Here is a 16,477-nt window from a genome sequence, read left to right on the forward strand (position 1 = left end):
ATAACTATTGATCAGGCGTGCATTTTAGCCCATTCCTCCTTACAGGACAGCTTCAGCTCAGAGTTATTGGTGGATTTCCTGGCACAAAATGCCTGCTTTGGGTCCTTTTACAACATTTCTACAGGATTAAGATCAGGACTTTGACTTGGCCATTCTAAAATATTAACTTTCCTCTGCTTTAACCATTATTTGGTCACATGATTTGTGTGTTTTGGGTCACTGTCTTGTTGCATGACCCACATTTTCTTGATCTTCAATTCCTGTTTAGATCCCCTGACTTTTTCCTATAGAATTTGCTGGTACAGTTCAGAAATAATACATCTGTTAATGATGACAAGCTGATCTGGTCCAGAGGCAGCAAAGCAAGCCCAAATCACAAAACTGCCATCACCATGTTTCATAGATGGGGCAAAGTTATTATGCTGGAATGCATTGTTTGCCTTTTGCCAAACATAACACTTTATATTCAAGCCAAAAGTTCTGTTTTGGTCTCATTCATCCACATTCTTTCAATAGCTTTCTGGCTTATTCACAGGGTCTTTTGTGAACTGTAGACTGGCAACAATATTCTTTCGGGAGAGCAATAGCTTTCTCCTTGCAACCTTGCCATGCACACCATTGTTGTTCACTGTTCTTCTGATGGTGGTCTCATGAACCCTGATATTTCCCAATGCAAGAGAGGCCTTTATTTTGTATACTGAAGTACAGATGTATATTTGCACTTCAGAATTCATCGCAATATTGTATGGCTCTGCTTGTTCTCTTTTTCTTGTTTCAATTGACTGAGTGTCAGGTAAGCAGCTTGGGGGCCAAGAGTCATGTAGAGTATAATTAAGTCTTGATTAAAGAGATTGTAAAACTTTGGGAATTGGTATGTAGGCACAAACCTGAATGTTGTTTAGATCAGGAGGCCATTGGACTATCTATGGGAACTGCTAGAGACTTTCTTTTAAAAGGGTGTTACTTAAGAGGACAGTAATTACACTATTTTTAATCAGCATTTATGTCAAATTGGTTAAACAACATATTAACAATTAGTGGAGATATGAACTACATATTTGTAACATTTCAGCCAATCGTTCCACATTGTCTAGCTGCTAAATTATCTAATATTTTCTTTTTTCCCTTCCAGCTAAGATCAGCTGGTGCACAGGTTTTAGAAGGATGCATAGCAGAAATTCATAACATTGCCAGCCTTGATATTTCAGACAATGGTAAGGCAGCATATTGACAGTGATTCAAATATTGTACAAAGAGAAAACTGTTTAAAGAATATGAATCATACAAAGTAATTGTATTGGCATCAAGCAAAATGGTTCTAGCTGATAAAAACTTTTGTTGTTTGCAAAATAGCTAAAGAGGTTATCAAAATGTAGGATAACAATAGTGTGCACTAGTGATGCACTAGTTTAATCTAAAATAATTACCATAAATCACAATGGATAGTTTTTAAGCAACATTACTCGGCTGCTCATGGGATAGTTTAGATACTATGTGTGTGGTGTTAAAATTGTCTATTTCCAAATAGTTAATATTTTATGATTAAACATACTATATAAATGCCTAGTGTAATCCTGTACATCTTAGAAAGAAATATTATAGGGGTTCAAATCTGTCATCCTGGATGAAGAATCTCACTGAAAACAACTGGACTCACATACAAGGAAGTTGTAGTTCAACAACTCAAAATGGCTTCCAACTCTCTTTATCTACTATGTATCACTGAACAACTTTAATGTTGGAAACAGGATCATATGATCTAATTTTAGTATGGTTAATTCAAATTCATTTGAAAAGGTTCTCCATGGAAACATTTTTTTAATTTTATATTTCAATCTAATTCTTAACAGGCCTTGAGTCTGATCTTTCAACACTTATAATCTGGCTTAGTAAAAATCGATCAATAAGACACTTGGCATTGGGCAAAAATTTTAACAACATGAAATCCAAGTAAGACTTTTATTTTTATTTTTTCATATATTTTTTTGAAAAATAAAAAATATAAGACAAGTAAGCAATTTTACTTTTTTTCTCTTGCTTGCTGCCTTCTTTAGAAATCTGTCTCCTGTACTTGATAATTTAGTACAGATGATTCAAGATGAAGATTCAGTAAGTATTTTTATTATTTAATGTCACCTAATAATCATAACATATCACTAAGTTTTATTAAGCTATCATAATATGTGAAAATATTGCTCATGTGAATTTACCATTTCAAATGTATATAAAATATAGGAAGTCAGTTGTTCTAAAAAGTATTCTAACATTTAAAATTTTAAGGGTCTATATTTCATTTTATATAGCATAACAGTCTTAACAGTCTTTAATAGAAAATAATGTTTAAATATTCCTATCCTGTCTTTTAATTTGCAACATCAACCAACACTCCCATTTTCTGGACTTGTTCATTTGTTGTCATTAACTAGTATTACTTGCCTGATCTGTGAGAAGAATTTTGTTGCTTGGTCCCTGATTGCTGATGATCAAAATACTTTGTCAGTCAAGATTTACTTTATAATAAAATCTGTCTCCCTCATTGCAAACTCAGGTAGGGGGTGTTGAGAGAAGATGGAGTGTTTAGTTTCATGGATTTTCAAAGCAAAGATAAAGAGATCTTTAGAAACTGAGAGTGTCCTTTGAACTGAAATAGTAATTATAGAAATGAAAATTTATTAATATAGGAATAGTTTATATGTTCTGTAACTGTTTCCTGATAAAATATATTGAATGAAAACAGTTTATTTTTTAATAAATGTGCATTGAAAAAGTTCCCCAAGTATTGAAGTGCCTGGAAATTATCACAACTAAAAACAACTAAAAATGGATACATTTATTTATGAAATGTATTTGCTACCCATCTCATATCCAATTATTCTGGGTGGCTTACGGCATACAAAACAGTAAGCATTAAAAACATTAAAATCATAGAATACAGTGGAAAAAAATCAATAACAAATAAAATCATTGACACCAGATGGCAAAGGAGGGAGCAAGACACATGGGTGGGATGGGAAAATGATTACAAAACAATAAAGGATAAAGGCACTTAAACACCACATTGTACAAATTTGTATTTTTTTATAATCTTCATGTTACTGTACAGTTTAGAGTTTCGTCATCTTCACATAACTGTACAGTGGAGAGTTTGAGGGATTTAATTTTGATTTTCTCTGATATAGATACTGTTTGGTACCCATCAACTATGACATACAGTCTTGAACAAACTAAAAGCTTATTATACATTAATGTGAACAATAATATGCAAATAGCTGTCTTGTGAAGAGCCTTTAAAGATTTGATATGAGAGGCAGTTTTATTATTATGTAGATGTAATCCAAACATTGTGGTGGAATCCATTCATTCTGAAATGCTACATTTTTCCTCAAGCCATGTGCTGCATCTATATTAGTGATATCCGTGTTCATTTGCTAATTTCTTTAAGCAGTAATATTCTTAACCCAAATAATATGTTTATTTTGATGTGTAGTATACTGATCTTGATTTTAGTTCTTCCCCAGAAACAGTCATTTTTAACCTCTAGCATTCTTCTCTAATGTATCAAATCAATATGATCAGAGAATATAGACAGGGCCCAAGCAAATACCTACTATGATTTACATTGAATTAATCTGTAGGTGACCAGAGTAACTAATCCTGTTGGGAAAAGAGAACTAGATAATGAAGAATACTATGATCTTTCAGGATAGCAAATGTGGATCAGTCAGCATTAATGTTCAGAAGCAGAGAAAACTTGTTAAAAGGATTGTAGAAAAAAGAGCACATATCTGGAGGATCTATGTAATATGGAAAAAAATCAAAACTGATCACATATACACTTTCCATAATGAGGGTGAAGCCTACATTTTCTACTGATATTTTTTTTAATGTTTAAATGTGCTTTGCCATATACAGTAAACACGTTCTGTTGAACTCATTGAAAAAGGAACCTCTTATTATTTTATTTTGGAAGCATCTCAGTTAAATTGCTACCATTCCCAAATACCATAGCAATCTGAAACTAATCCTTTCTAAATTATGTACAAAGAAGCACTTAGAGATTAGGCAAATGAATGTTGCCGTCATTTAAACTAAAATGTTTGCATTTCTGTACCAAGTATAGGCATTTCAATTACGCAGTTGCAGTCCAGTGGGTTTCTAATTTGCATAATGTTCCAAGTTAGTTTCTAATAACTCACTTAAAGGTTGTATGGAGACAGCAAGAGATAGTAATCTTTCTTTAAGCTATCAAATAACTGCAACAAATCTTGTTGTTGTTGTTTTTTAAAAAAAATAGGTTCCAATTCAGTTTTTATCATTATGGCACGTGCTGTTGGGGGAGAAAAAGGAACCCCTCTTAATTACTATTGCATTTTTCAGTATTTGCATTGGATTTTTAGACATTTGTTGTTATGCAATAAGTAGTGTGCCCTGCTAGATTTAGAACACATCTAGGCAACCAGTCTAATATGCTTTCCTTCAGTCCATGAAACATTATAAAATCTGTCAGCATAATGTGTTAATTTGCTTTGTCTTCATAGCTGGTTTCTATTCTACCTCTAATGAGGAAGTTAGTGGTATAATGTCTTAACAGATTAAGATGCAGTGATTACTAGATTTTTGTGCCAGTGGAAAAACACCTTTCAATTGCACAAGGGCTGGAGCTTCAGCTGGAGGAGGACACAGTTTTTTATAGACGCCTAAAGCAGTGGGTTTAGCCATGTGTCAGTACCTTTAAATATAAGTAATGTTCTTGCAATTTTGATGCAACCTGCCTGCCAAACATATATAGATAAAAAAGTGCATCAGGCAGGTCGCTTTAGAGAGCTACCCTGCATTTCTTGTAGGCAAGGTACAGCTTTATCAAGAGACCTTTATTCATTTGTCATATCTGCTAGGCAACAAATGCCCTCTTCACTCCCCATAGGATTTCAGAGAGCACGTTTGGTCTAGTAGTTAAGGCACTAGGCCACAAATCTGGAGTCTGTGGGTTCTAGTTCCGCCTTGGTGACTTGGGCCAGCCACTCTCTCTTAGCCCAACTCACCTCACAGGTTGTTGTGGGAAAAATAGGAAGAGAAAGGAGTTTTAAATATGTTCACCAGTTTTAGTTGTTTATAAAAATAATACACACACACACATATAAAAACAAAAGGTTATTGCCCTGAACATCAACCAGAGTTTCAGAAGTAGGTCACTACAGGATACAGCAATACTAGAAGAAACAATAGTCCAGGGCCTTTCTGAGGCAGCCTTTTTCTCAGGCCTCTGGCAACCATAATTTTAGACAAATCCTGGTCTACTTCTTTCTCTAGTGAGATACAGCTAAATGCTGCTCTGCCTTTCCTCCTATTACAATAAAACAAACTAAAATAGCCTTAGAAGAAAATAGGTAACTAGAGAAGAGAAGGCAGCCTGTAACTGGATAGATTCCACCCTTTTAGGCATCAGCTTGGTCACTGCCAAAACAATGGAAATTTTGCTAACAGCAATGTTTGTTTTGGAGAAAAAAGCAGACACTATTAGAACACCAGATTAGAAAAATAAAAGTTACAAGGTCTCAGCTATGACTTTGGTATAGGAGGAAGGCTGCAGCATATAAACATGTTTTTAAAAGAATGATTAATGAGTTATCTTCAGAGCTAAATAAAGAAGAATTATATTTTTTTCCTTTTGATTTGTGTTTGTTCATTCATTTATAAAGCTTGCAAATGAAACTTCTATTGTTGCAATCTTCTCATATTTGGGGATGAACAATGTAGTCATACAAGCTGCCTGTGAGATTAAGATTGCTAACTTCAAGGTTAAAGGTGATCTTAATTATTTTAAAAGTCCCATAACAATTTAAATGTGACACATTATGCCAAACATTTTGGGACAACACTGCAGTTCATTAGGTTAAACAGGTCTGTGTCTTATATGTGTTAAGATAATATAACACAATATTATAATGACCATTTTTTCTTGACCTTGTTCTGTATTTTATTCGTATATTATTTGTTGGACATTATTGGGGATTTCATGCACATCTGATTGGATTTTATTTTGAATTGATCTGAAATTTTGAAAAGAGATTTTAAAAAGTGATATTATCTGCTTATTTCCCAGCCTTTGCAGTCTCTCTCCCTAGCAGATTCTAAACTGAAAACAGAGATTACTATCATTATCAATGCATTGGGCAGCAATACATCTCTTACAAAAATTGATATTAGTGGAAATGCTATGGGTGACATGAGTGCAAAGATGCTTGCAAAGGCTCTTCAGATAAACACCAAACTCAGGTATTGAATATCTGTATTACCATAATTGCCATCATCATTACCACTATATATATAAAATCCTGTTTTTCTGCTTATATAGACTCTTAAGGCTTTCACAGCAATAAAATAACATATAAAACGGCAATGTGATCAATATAATTGATTTTTAAAAATGCATCATTTTAACTTGTAGTTAGTTCATATTTCATGAATCCAGATTCTTGTCAAAACCCCGTGCTTGTTTTCTAATTACTAGTTGAAACAGTGTACAGGATACTCCAATTTGGAAAAAATAAATTGTGATTTAGTGCTGAATAACTCCTTTCAGTTTCCATTCCGCCTTCCATTCAAAAGATCTACCCCAGATTGTTTTTGCATTCATGGTCTCATAATTCATGATCTCATAATTTTATTGTAGGAGAAGAAAAATCCTTAGTTAAGATAAATTTGAATAGACCAACATAGAAACGTTTTAAACCTGCCCATTTTTACTCCTCTGTTTTCCCATATATAAGAAAACAATGAATTAATGAATTATTTGTGCCTATCTTCTATAGCAATTAATTTAATTTTGGACACCATTGCCAATAATCATTTCAGCAGGTTTAGGTTTGGGGAATGAGTGATTAAAGGACTGCTTTCTCCTGTTTATGTGATTTCAATGCAGTATTTATCATGAGAAAAGATACTTGAGGTTCTCTGATCAAATGAAGCCATTCACATCTCTTCTAACTTCAGGAGTTTTTTAAGCTCTATAGCAAGCTTTTCCTATTGAGATACTTCAGGATCAAACTCTGTTTAATTTCAGAAGCCAATAATTTGTTTTGACATCTTTTTGGCTTGCAGAGATGTTTATAATGATAATAATCCTTGCTGGTTGTTATTACTTTTGGGGTTTTTTGTTGCTTCTTTACTTTAACTCAATAATACGCTTTTATTAGAAACGTATTATTTTGGTTTTTTATTGCAATATTTCCTCCCAACTCAGATATTGAAAATACCTGTGTAACATTAATGCATGTACAGTTGTTTTCAACATTTTCATCAGTCAATCCATAATTTCCATTTTCATACAGAACCGTTATATGGGACAAAAACAACATCACTGCTCAGGGATTCCAGGATATAGCCGTGGCACTGGAAAAGTAAGTTCTATGTGGCTCTCTGCTAGAATTCTCTCAAATGTGGATAGAGTAGTTTTGGACCCATGGTAATCCGTTTTATGAAATTGCCACCAAGAAGACCTTTTGCTGTCTTCGTCCTCCTGCTACTTATGAGGCACAGTCAACCTGGCTGTACACAAGGCACCTGCTGGCTGTACTGGACCTTCTTCCTGAGGCCACATATTCCCTTTTCCAAATGGTAAACAACCTTCTGATATGCTTCTGAACACTTCTGACACCTTCTGGAAGCTCACAAGAAGGTCATGCGCCATTTGGAGAAGCATGCATGCAGCCTCAGAAAAAAGGCCTGGCATAACCAGCAGCTGCCTCCCATCAAACCTGACTCATCAGCAGTAGGCGGAAGAAGACAGCGAAGGTTGGCTGGCGACAGCAGAGTTGGCAGAGCATAAAGCTGCTTGGACTTTGTGCTGTGTTGTTTAGGTAACTGGCCTCTACTTCAGCTGAGGGCCACCACCGCCTAGGAGTGCCACTGTGCAGGCTGGGCAAAAGGGTAGAAATAGGAGGAAGATAGATGAGCAGGAGGGAGTTCAAGAGGGTGCAGTCCCAGGCTCAGGGCTTGGAGGGATCAAACCAGGAGTGGCTTGGATCAGATGGGACCTTGCCTAATGACCAGTGGGGGATTCACTCAACTACAGCAGTGATGACTGACAGGATTGCTGCCATTTAGTGTTGCAGTCATATGACATCACATGTTACAACCACATTGCTTAGCAACAGATATTCTGGTACCAGTTTCTGTTATTAAAAATGTTACTTACTGATGCAGAACTACATGCATCAATAAATAACATTTTTAATCCTGAAGTAAATTTGCCAACCTATCACTCTTGTGTAATTAAAATTAAAGCCTAGTCCCAGTTTATTTATCAAAGCATTTAAGCTACAGAGGACAATGACCAACTTGGGGGGGGATAAATCAGTCTGACAACATACATCTTGTTGAGAGAAAAAGCTCATTAGCATCCTGTTTCAAATTTTGATCTTTTCCTTTGACCTGCCAAGATAAATAAAAACGGAGCTGAGAGTGAGTGACAGAAAGCGGAAATGTTGGTAGCTATGATTTTATGAAGATGTCAGCTCTAGTCATAATCTGTATTTTTCACTTCTAGTACCAGAGTCATTGCTGGAATTCATTTGTTTTATTAAAGTGCTAAACTGAGAAACTGTCGCTCACTATCTGAATACATGGCTGCCTTTCATAAAATATAGATTTAACTTTAATTAAAACATTTTCTTTATCATATATCCCAGCAAAATTATGTACATTCCTCATTATTCTGTCCTTAAAATAACAAACATTATCTGTAGAAATAACCTAACTCATTCTTAACAACAAATAAGAAACATAAACTATTTCATTTGTAATATCAAAATCACTGATACTGGGTTTTTAAAACTGCATTCTTCTTTCTTTTCTAGTGTAAAGAAAACAAAAGAGTGTTGCCATCTCATGCTAGTTACTTTATTCAATAAAGTATGATCTATTGATCATTATATTGCCAGAGCAAAATGCATCAAATATGTACTGAGAAATACACTTGAGTGCTATGATGGAAATGTTCAAAAAGCATTTTCCAAGAGTGTATTGATTGGGCAGCTAAGACTTCTATCAAGTCTTATTTAAACAAGGATGCATTTTCAAGTTAGGACTGCAAAAAAAACCTCAACTAGTCTAAACTGGTTTAATATAAAACCTTGCATTTTTTAAATGGGTGAATCATAGTTTTACATTACCTTCATCTTTAAGTATTTTTCAGAAATTTCACTTTCAGATTATAAAAGCCTAATGGCTTCAATTATATTTATTTTTTCTCAGGTTAAATAGTTTAGTGGTAAAACTGAAGCATATTTCAGTAGTACTACAGCAAGAGCCAGTATTGACTTTGGACTGGGAAAATTCAGGTTCAGGTCCCAAGTGAACCATGAACCCACTGGGTGACCTTAGGCCATTGCCTCTCAAGTCAATCTCAGAGAACTGTAATTCTGAACCTAAATTTAGGGGAGATTCTTGCCTGAAGTTTTCAGACAAAGGGCAGGTTATAAAGACACCTAAATGGAGTATTAATTTATGAGTTTATAACATTTCATTGTAACATTGATTCAGCTGTATTTTAATGTGACAGAAGATAAAACACAAGCTGATTATCATATGTATACATATACAGCAAAAGGATCAGAATACATACAAGAACATGCTAAATAGTTATTTCTTTTGTGCATCTAATCTTTTTGCTTACATTTTTTAAAAGGAATTATACCTTAAGATTCATGCCTATACCAGTGAATGATGCTTCGCAAGCACTGAAAACAAACCCTGAGAAAACAGAAGAGGCACTTCAAAAGGTACTTCCTACATTTATTGATATATGTCAAGTGCCCGGGAAATCAGGAGATTCCGCAGTTCGAAGGAGTATAAAGATTTATTGCAAGCTTAAGCTCTCTACAAGAATCTGACCAACTAACAGCTAAGGGAAATGAGTGGGAGATAAGAAAGGCATTCAAGGTGGGCTGGACTTAGATTTCTTGCGGGCACACAGACTTGTGACTTATGACATATTTGACCCTCCCTTGGGTTCAGCCTGATCATCTTACATATAAATTGAAGTGGATAAATAAAAACAAAGTTGTACTTTCATGGCTGCTGAAGCAAATTCTCCAATGGTCTTGTTGAAGTCCATACTCACCTGCATTCAGGAACAAATGAAGAATCAGCATGCTATGGAGATGTGTTTCTTCTAAATTAGGCATGGAAGGTGACAATAGAAGCAGTGACAAAATTATAAACATACGCCATATACCCTTTAGCGTTAAAATATTTATGTGCTAACAGAGACCAATAAAAAGGGGTTATTTGGAATTGCTTAGAATATGAGATATAACTTTTGTATGAGAAACAGTGTGACAGTAAACTATTCACTGAGGGTGTTTTGCTTTGATCTTGCTAAGTTCTCAGAAGATTCTAGCTTTAAGCTGATCACTCTATATTCTTTCTAGAAAATAGCTCCTTTGTTGCTGTTAGAATTAAATTTCGATAATCTGAAATCAGTCTTAAATAATATCAATTGCATTGATTTCAGTTAATATTATAAGATTTTCATAATATACCAAGAATTGAGTTTCAGTCCTAGAAGAAAAACCTAAGGCTGTAGTCCAATACTAATAATCTTGAAATCAGAATCATTGAATTCAATGGAATCTACTATTTATTATGCAAGCATATGATTTTTACGGTTAAGCACTATTTCTATATTAACATTCTTTTCTCACTTAGTTTTTTAAATCCAGGCTTGTATCTGACTTTAATTTCTGCTCTTAGATAGAAAATTATTTGCTTCGAAATCATGAGACCCGAAAATATCTACAAGAGCAAGCATACAGACTGCAGCAGGGCATAGTTACTAGCACAACACAGCAGGTATCATTTACTCTTTTATGACTAATAAAACTGTCAGTGGTTGGATTCAGAGGTACCCTTCCATTCACAGGAGAGGTTTGCATTTTGAGAAGGCATCCCATAAATAACATAGGATAAAGGCAATTCTTATAGATTTCCCCAGATAGCCTTCTCTGCTACTTCCCCCCCTCTGCCTGAAGACCCTCAACTCTATGGAAATGGGAGGAATCATGAGGGAATCGTGTTACATATTTCAAGAAATAGGCTCTGTGATGTTTCTCAGTAATGAATAACAAGAAATAGAAAGAAGTCAGAACCTCAGAAATGTGTGAACATATATTCTTTGGTTATATATTTGAATGTACAATCTCCCAAGCCTGTCTAAGAGATGTATTTATTGTTATTTTATCTGTTAACTTTATCTTTTTCTACATGTGTAAGTATCTCCTTTCCCATTTTATTCTTGTGTAGATGATAGACAGAATATGTGTAAAAGTACAAGATCATCTCAACTCTTTAAGAAACTGTGGAATTGAAACAATACAAGAGGATCTGAAATCAGCTGAAAGACTTATGAAGGATGCTAAGAATTCCAAAACAGTAAGAGATTGCAGATATTTATAATGCTGGGGTTACAATCCCATTAGAATAAATAATATTAATAAAACTTCTACTTTTAGAGTTGTCAGAATTTTAAAAAGTACATTAAATTTACGCTTCTTCAGTTAAGTCATGCTAGATATTAATAGTAGCTCTTGTATATATATATATATATTTACAGTTATTACCAAACCTGTATCATCTTGGTGGAGCTTCATGGGCAGGAGCAAGTGGTTCATTATCCAATCCGATTCAGGAGATCCTAGAATCTATGGCTGGGGAAGTTACAAGAGTTGTTGATGACCAGCTCAAGGTATTAAAGATTAAAAAATGTTATCCTAAAATGAAATGTGGGAAGCATTCTAAAGAAGAAGGGAACCAATTTAGTTCTCCTTTACCTGTCATGGGTAATCTATAGGCTGAATACAGATCATCATAACCTACTCTGCTGCTCTAAGGCCAGTCTCAGATTATACCACAAAAATTTGGTATTTACTTTGGGGGGGGGGAACTAAAGAGAACAAGATGTCTTAAGATTCTGGAAGGTTTAAGGCATCTATTTTTCTTCTTTAACCCTGCTCACCTCCCAATCTCCCACTCAAAAAAAAATCCCTTTAAAACATAGTTGTCCAAGTTTTTGGCTTATCTGGGACCCGTTGAGTAAAGAGAAATTGTCTTGGGCCATATATAAAATATAAAACATAGTTAATGTATATAAATCACATATGGATTTACATCCATTCATTTAGTGACCATTTGATGTTACAATGGCACTGCTGTTATGACTGTTTTTCATTCTTAACAACCATTGCAGCATCGTCATGGTCACATAATCAAAATTCAGACACTTGGCAACTGGCTTATATTTACGACAATTGCAGTGTCCCTTGCAGTGTCCCGGAATCGTGTGATAACCTTTTGTGACCTTCTGACAAGCAAAGTAAACAGGGAAGCCAGATTCACTTAACAAGCATGTTAAGAATTGCAGTGATTCACTTAACAACTATGGCAAGAAAGATCATAAAATGGGGTAAAACTCACTTAAACTACAGAAATTTTTGGGCTCAGTTGCAGTTGTAAGTCGAGGACTACCTGTAATGTTAAAAGTTTATAGTTAAAAGTTTATAATCTTGTGGGGCTGCATTACTAGCTGTCCAGGGCCAGATGTGGCCCATAAGCTGCAGGTTGGACATGCCTGCTTTAAAAGATAAATAATAAAAGCACATTTTTACTGCTTTAAATTATAAAAAAGGATAAAAATATTAGTCCCAACGGAATTATTACATAGTTGACCAAGCTTTATATTTTAAAGCAGTCAGTTCTAACGTGCAATGGACCTTCAAAGTGATGGCAATATGGTGAATTATAACTTCAAAGCACACCCAATTGAAAATTACCTATCCTTTGATGGTTTTATTACTCCCATAGAGATCTAAGCCCACAGATTGAAACTTTTACAATTTCCAGGAGTCTGGTGGGTTCTGCCTACCCATTCAAGATGGTTAAGCTGTGATGCCAGTTTTGGTTGTTCAAGGCATCCCAGGTGCTGGCAAGTATGCTGATCCTAGCTTATGGGCAATTTCTGTCATATCATAGGCAATTTGCCAACAATGCTATCTTGTCTTTCTTAATCAGGCCTTTAAGTACATATTTTTGAAGACTAAGACCTCATCTTGTTTGTCAGTTAGTCTACCATATCTGGCTCCTGATAAGCAGTTTTTCAATTTTGCCTCCTATTTTTAGAATAGTTTTTCTTCCTAACTTATAAATTTTCATAAAGATAAGTCACTCTTGTGAAGCAAATTGAGTATAAACTTAGTACTAAAGGATATTATTGAATTCTCTTAACAGTCTTTATAATTTGATTTGTAGTTCTGAATTTAAAACACTGCATGTGGTGTTATGAATGAGATGCTTATGTAGTTCCTATACTTTTTTTAAAAAAAAGTTTGCTTCCCATTACTTTCTGCTGCAGACACTGCTTGAGTCAATGGTAGATGCAGCTGAAAACCTCTGTCCAAGTGCAATGAAGAAAGCACATATAAGGCAGGACTTGATTGAGGCATGTACTGAAAAAATTTCCATTCCTCGGACTTTTGTTAAAAATGTTCTTTTGGAGCAGTCTGGAGTTGATATCCTTAATAAAATTAGGTAAGCCAAACTACTTCCTAAATTCATCTATGGACTGAGTGTATAATTTAATTTAATTTTTAAAGAAAACACTTCTCCCTGAAACAATTACCTTAGTATAACTATCCTAGACTTTAAAATCTGTTCCCATTTTTACTTTCAGGCAAGAAAAAGCATTTTTTCTGGCTTCAGCTTATAATTTTATTTTTGAATTATGATTTTTTTAAAAAATAAAATAAAATAGTGACTGTCATAAGAGGTGTGATAGTGAGATGATGATGGGCACAAGAAATGAGCAAAAAAAAAAGATATTTCCACTAAAACTGGATTCATGAGAGTTTAATTATAAACAACACTTGTTCCAATTATTAACAAGAAGTTGTTATAATTAATTCTGGGTAAATTGCATGTATTCGTATCATGTAGTCATAGTATAGCATTTTGTTCATTTTAATAATACTATTAAAACAAATAGATAACTGGGTATCTCCCCCCCCCCCCCCATTTAATAGTCTTGGAATTTCACCAAGAAAATGAAGTACTTAAGCTATTGCTGATGTAAATGCAAGTAATTCAGCTTAGGTTGTTGCTCATTATATAGTAAAATAATTTGCTATCATGAAATAATGAGTAATAATAATGAAGCAGTAAAAAATTTGTCCTGTACAAATAAATGGCTGTGAAAAAGAAGAATGAAATACATTTAGGATTTAATTCTTAATAGATTTAGATTTTGTAAGCTGTCTAGCTTCTGTTAGAGTTGGCAGCTGTAATAAGTTTAATGAAATAAATTAATTTTTAAAAATGTGAACACACCAGATTTATTAAAGTGGCTATAGCGTACGTTTTATCGGGTGCTATATTTTATATTCATTGATCACTCTTGTGTTTTAAACCTTAATGTCATTTGGTGAGAGATAATGCAACATTCTTTTTCTCTTCTCTAAGAATGATAATTATTTTTGAATTTTTTCTATGTTATTTGAATATTCTTATATGTATTTTTGGAGAACCAAGGATATCTAGCTAATGCATACATAATATAACCTGTAATATAAATTTTCTACTGTAAATTCATATTTTGCATTCTCATTTTCCATTTTTGCATAGTGAAGTAAAGCTGACAGTTGCTTCGTTTCTCTCAGATCGAATAGTAGATGAAATCCTTGATGCTCTGTCTCATTGTCATCATAAACTGGTAAGCATTTATAAAATCTCATATATTTAAGCTGATTTTACAGTTTAGTATGATTTGCTTGCTTCAGTGCATTCATCTAATTTAGTGTAACTAGAAAGATATAGATAGATCTATATCTTTCTATTTACACTGAATTAGATAACTACACTGAATGTAATAACATAGGAAGGACAATCCTGTGAAAATTCAGTTTATTTTGATGTCAAACTGAATGTTACTTTAATATTTCCTGAAAAATGTATTAGGTTACTGGCCAAAACTAAACATGGTCAAGTTTACATATTGGATTTCAGGAAAACTGATATTAATTAGTTAATAATTAGAGACAGTGTAATATTAATACACATGAAAAAGATCTCAGAATCCTAATTGATTGTAAGTGGTGCAAGAATTAACCATTATAGTATATATAAAAATACGTTAGTGCAATTTTAGGCTCCATTACTAGAAAAATGGTTTCTATGGAGTAATAGTTTTATACTTTTCATTTTGGATTACATACTTTAGAAAAGAGGAATATATATCCAACATGCAGGTAATAAGAAGATTGTTTGTACAAAAAACAAATATTAAGAAGTTGATAAATTACAGAAAAGTTTGAATTTAGAATATAAGCATTTTTAGGATATAAGCATATACCTGAACATTTGTAACATGGAACTGTTTTAAACTTATTTTCAGAAAACTAAGAAGATAGGATTGGATCTAATAGGTTTAAGTTACATAAGCCAGAGGGCCCCAACCTTTTGGGCATCAGGGACCGGTTCCGTGGAGAAGGGTTTTTCTACGGACCAGAGGGGGCGTGGTTTTGTTTGCCGCCTGCATCTTGCGGATGGGGCTTTGTTTGTTTATGCAGCCTGGTTGCTGACATGCTGTGGACCAGTACTGGTCCATGGACTGGGGGTTGGGGACTCTTGACATAAGCCCTGGGAGAAGCTTCTTATAAGAACAATTTAACAGTTATGGTTTATTGCAATTGTTCTACTTTGTTAGAGACCATTGAAATTGAACAGCCCTGCTTTGCAAATAACTCTAATTCTGAATTCCAAACCATCTAACAAGGTGTTGGATAAATGGTCTTCAAGCCCATCTCATCTTTGTAGCAGGTTAATTGTGCATCTAATTGGCTTGTGTTCATTGGAAACGTTTATTTAGAATTATTTATTATTGATATTTTTATTTTATAAAGAATGCTTTCACTATAACCTTTCCTCTAGGCTGATCATTTGACCAGGCGAGGTAAATCCTTGCCTCACCAAGAATCATTGGACATTGAGTTAGCCGAGGATAAATCTACTAAACGATCTGTCATTACAGTTGAGGAGCTAACTGAACTGGAACGTTTTGAAGACCTAGATACATGTATGGTAAGACATCTGTAATCTTTGACTAAATCTCTTAAACTTTCTAGCTCATTCAAACATCCACTTTTCATCACTGAAATATACAATAGCAATTATAAAAAATGATATAGATAGATTATAACATTTTTTTCACATTTACTTTCCTAAATGTTTATGATACTTTTTATTTGGTACGTTATCATCTATTATACATCTGAATGTTGACATATTAGTATTGCTTGCCTCTATAAGTCAGTCGATATTATTTTCAATACATGTTGATTTAAGTGGACTTATGACTTTTTGTGTATTTATAAAAGTTATCACCCAAATATTGGTAATTTGTTATTAGAAATCCTTATAAATCCTATTT

The 16,477-nt window shown here is 34.0% G+C and overlaps 1 protein-coding gene across 1 annotated transcript in view; it reads left to right on the top strand.

Moving 5' to 3' along the window:
* Nucleotides 1-16,128, top strand: part of LOC107299813 (F-actin-uncapping protein LRRC16A) — a gene marked incomplete at both ends in the record, with an annotated part of 22,703 nt that extends 6,575 nt beyond the window's left edge. Inside the window, 12 exon segments of the mRNA XM_015829151.1 lie at nt 1,133-1,214; nt 1,851-1,950; nt 2,055-2,109; nt 6,104-6,276; nt 7,332-7,400; nt 9,689-9,782; nt 10,756-10,854; nt 11,305-11,433; nt 11,615-11,746; nt 13,409-13,584; nt 14,674-14,761; nt 15,979-16,128. Coding sequence (XP_015684637.1) covers nt 1,133-1,214; nt 1,851-1,950; nt 2,055-2,109; nt 6,104-6,276; nt 7,332-7,400; nt 9,689-9,782; nt 10,756-10,854; nt 11,305-11,433; nt 11,615-11,746; nt 13,409-13,584; nt 14,674-14,761; nt 15,979-16,128 — 1,347 coding nt within the window.
* Nucleotides 16,129-16,477: the final 349 nt, after the last annotated feature.

Source organism: Protobothrops mucrosquamatus, unplaced genomic scaffold (assembly GCF_001527695.2).
Source record: "Protobothrops mucrosquamatus isolate PMUCROS unplaced genomic scaffold, P.Mucros_1.0 scaffold5523, whole genome shotgun sequence".
Taxonomy (NCBI): Eukaryota; Metazoa; Chordata; class Lepidosauria; order Squamata; family Viperidae; genus Protobothrops; species Protobothrops mucrosquamatus.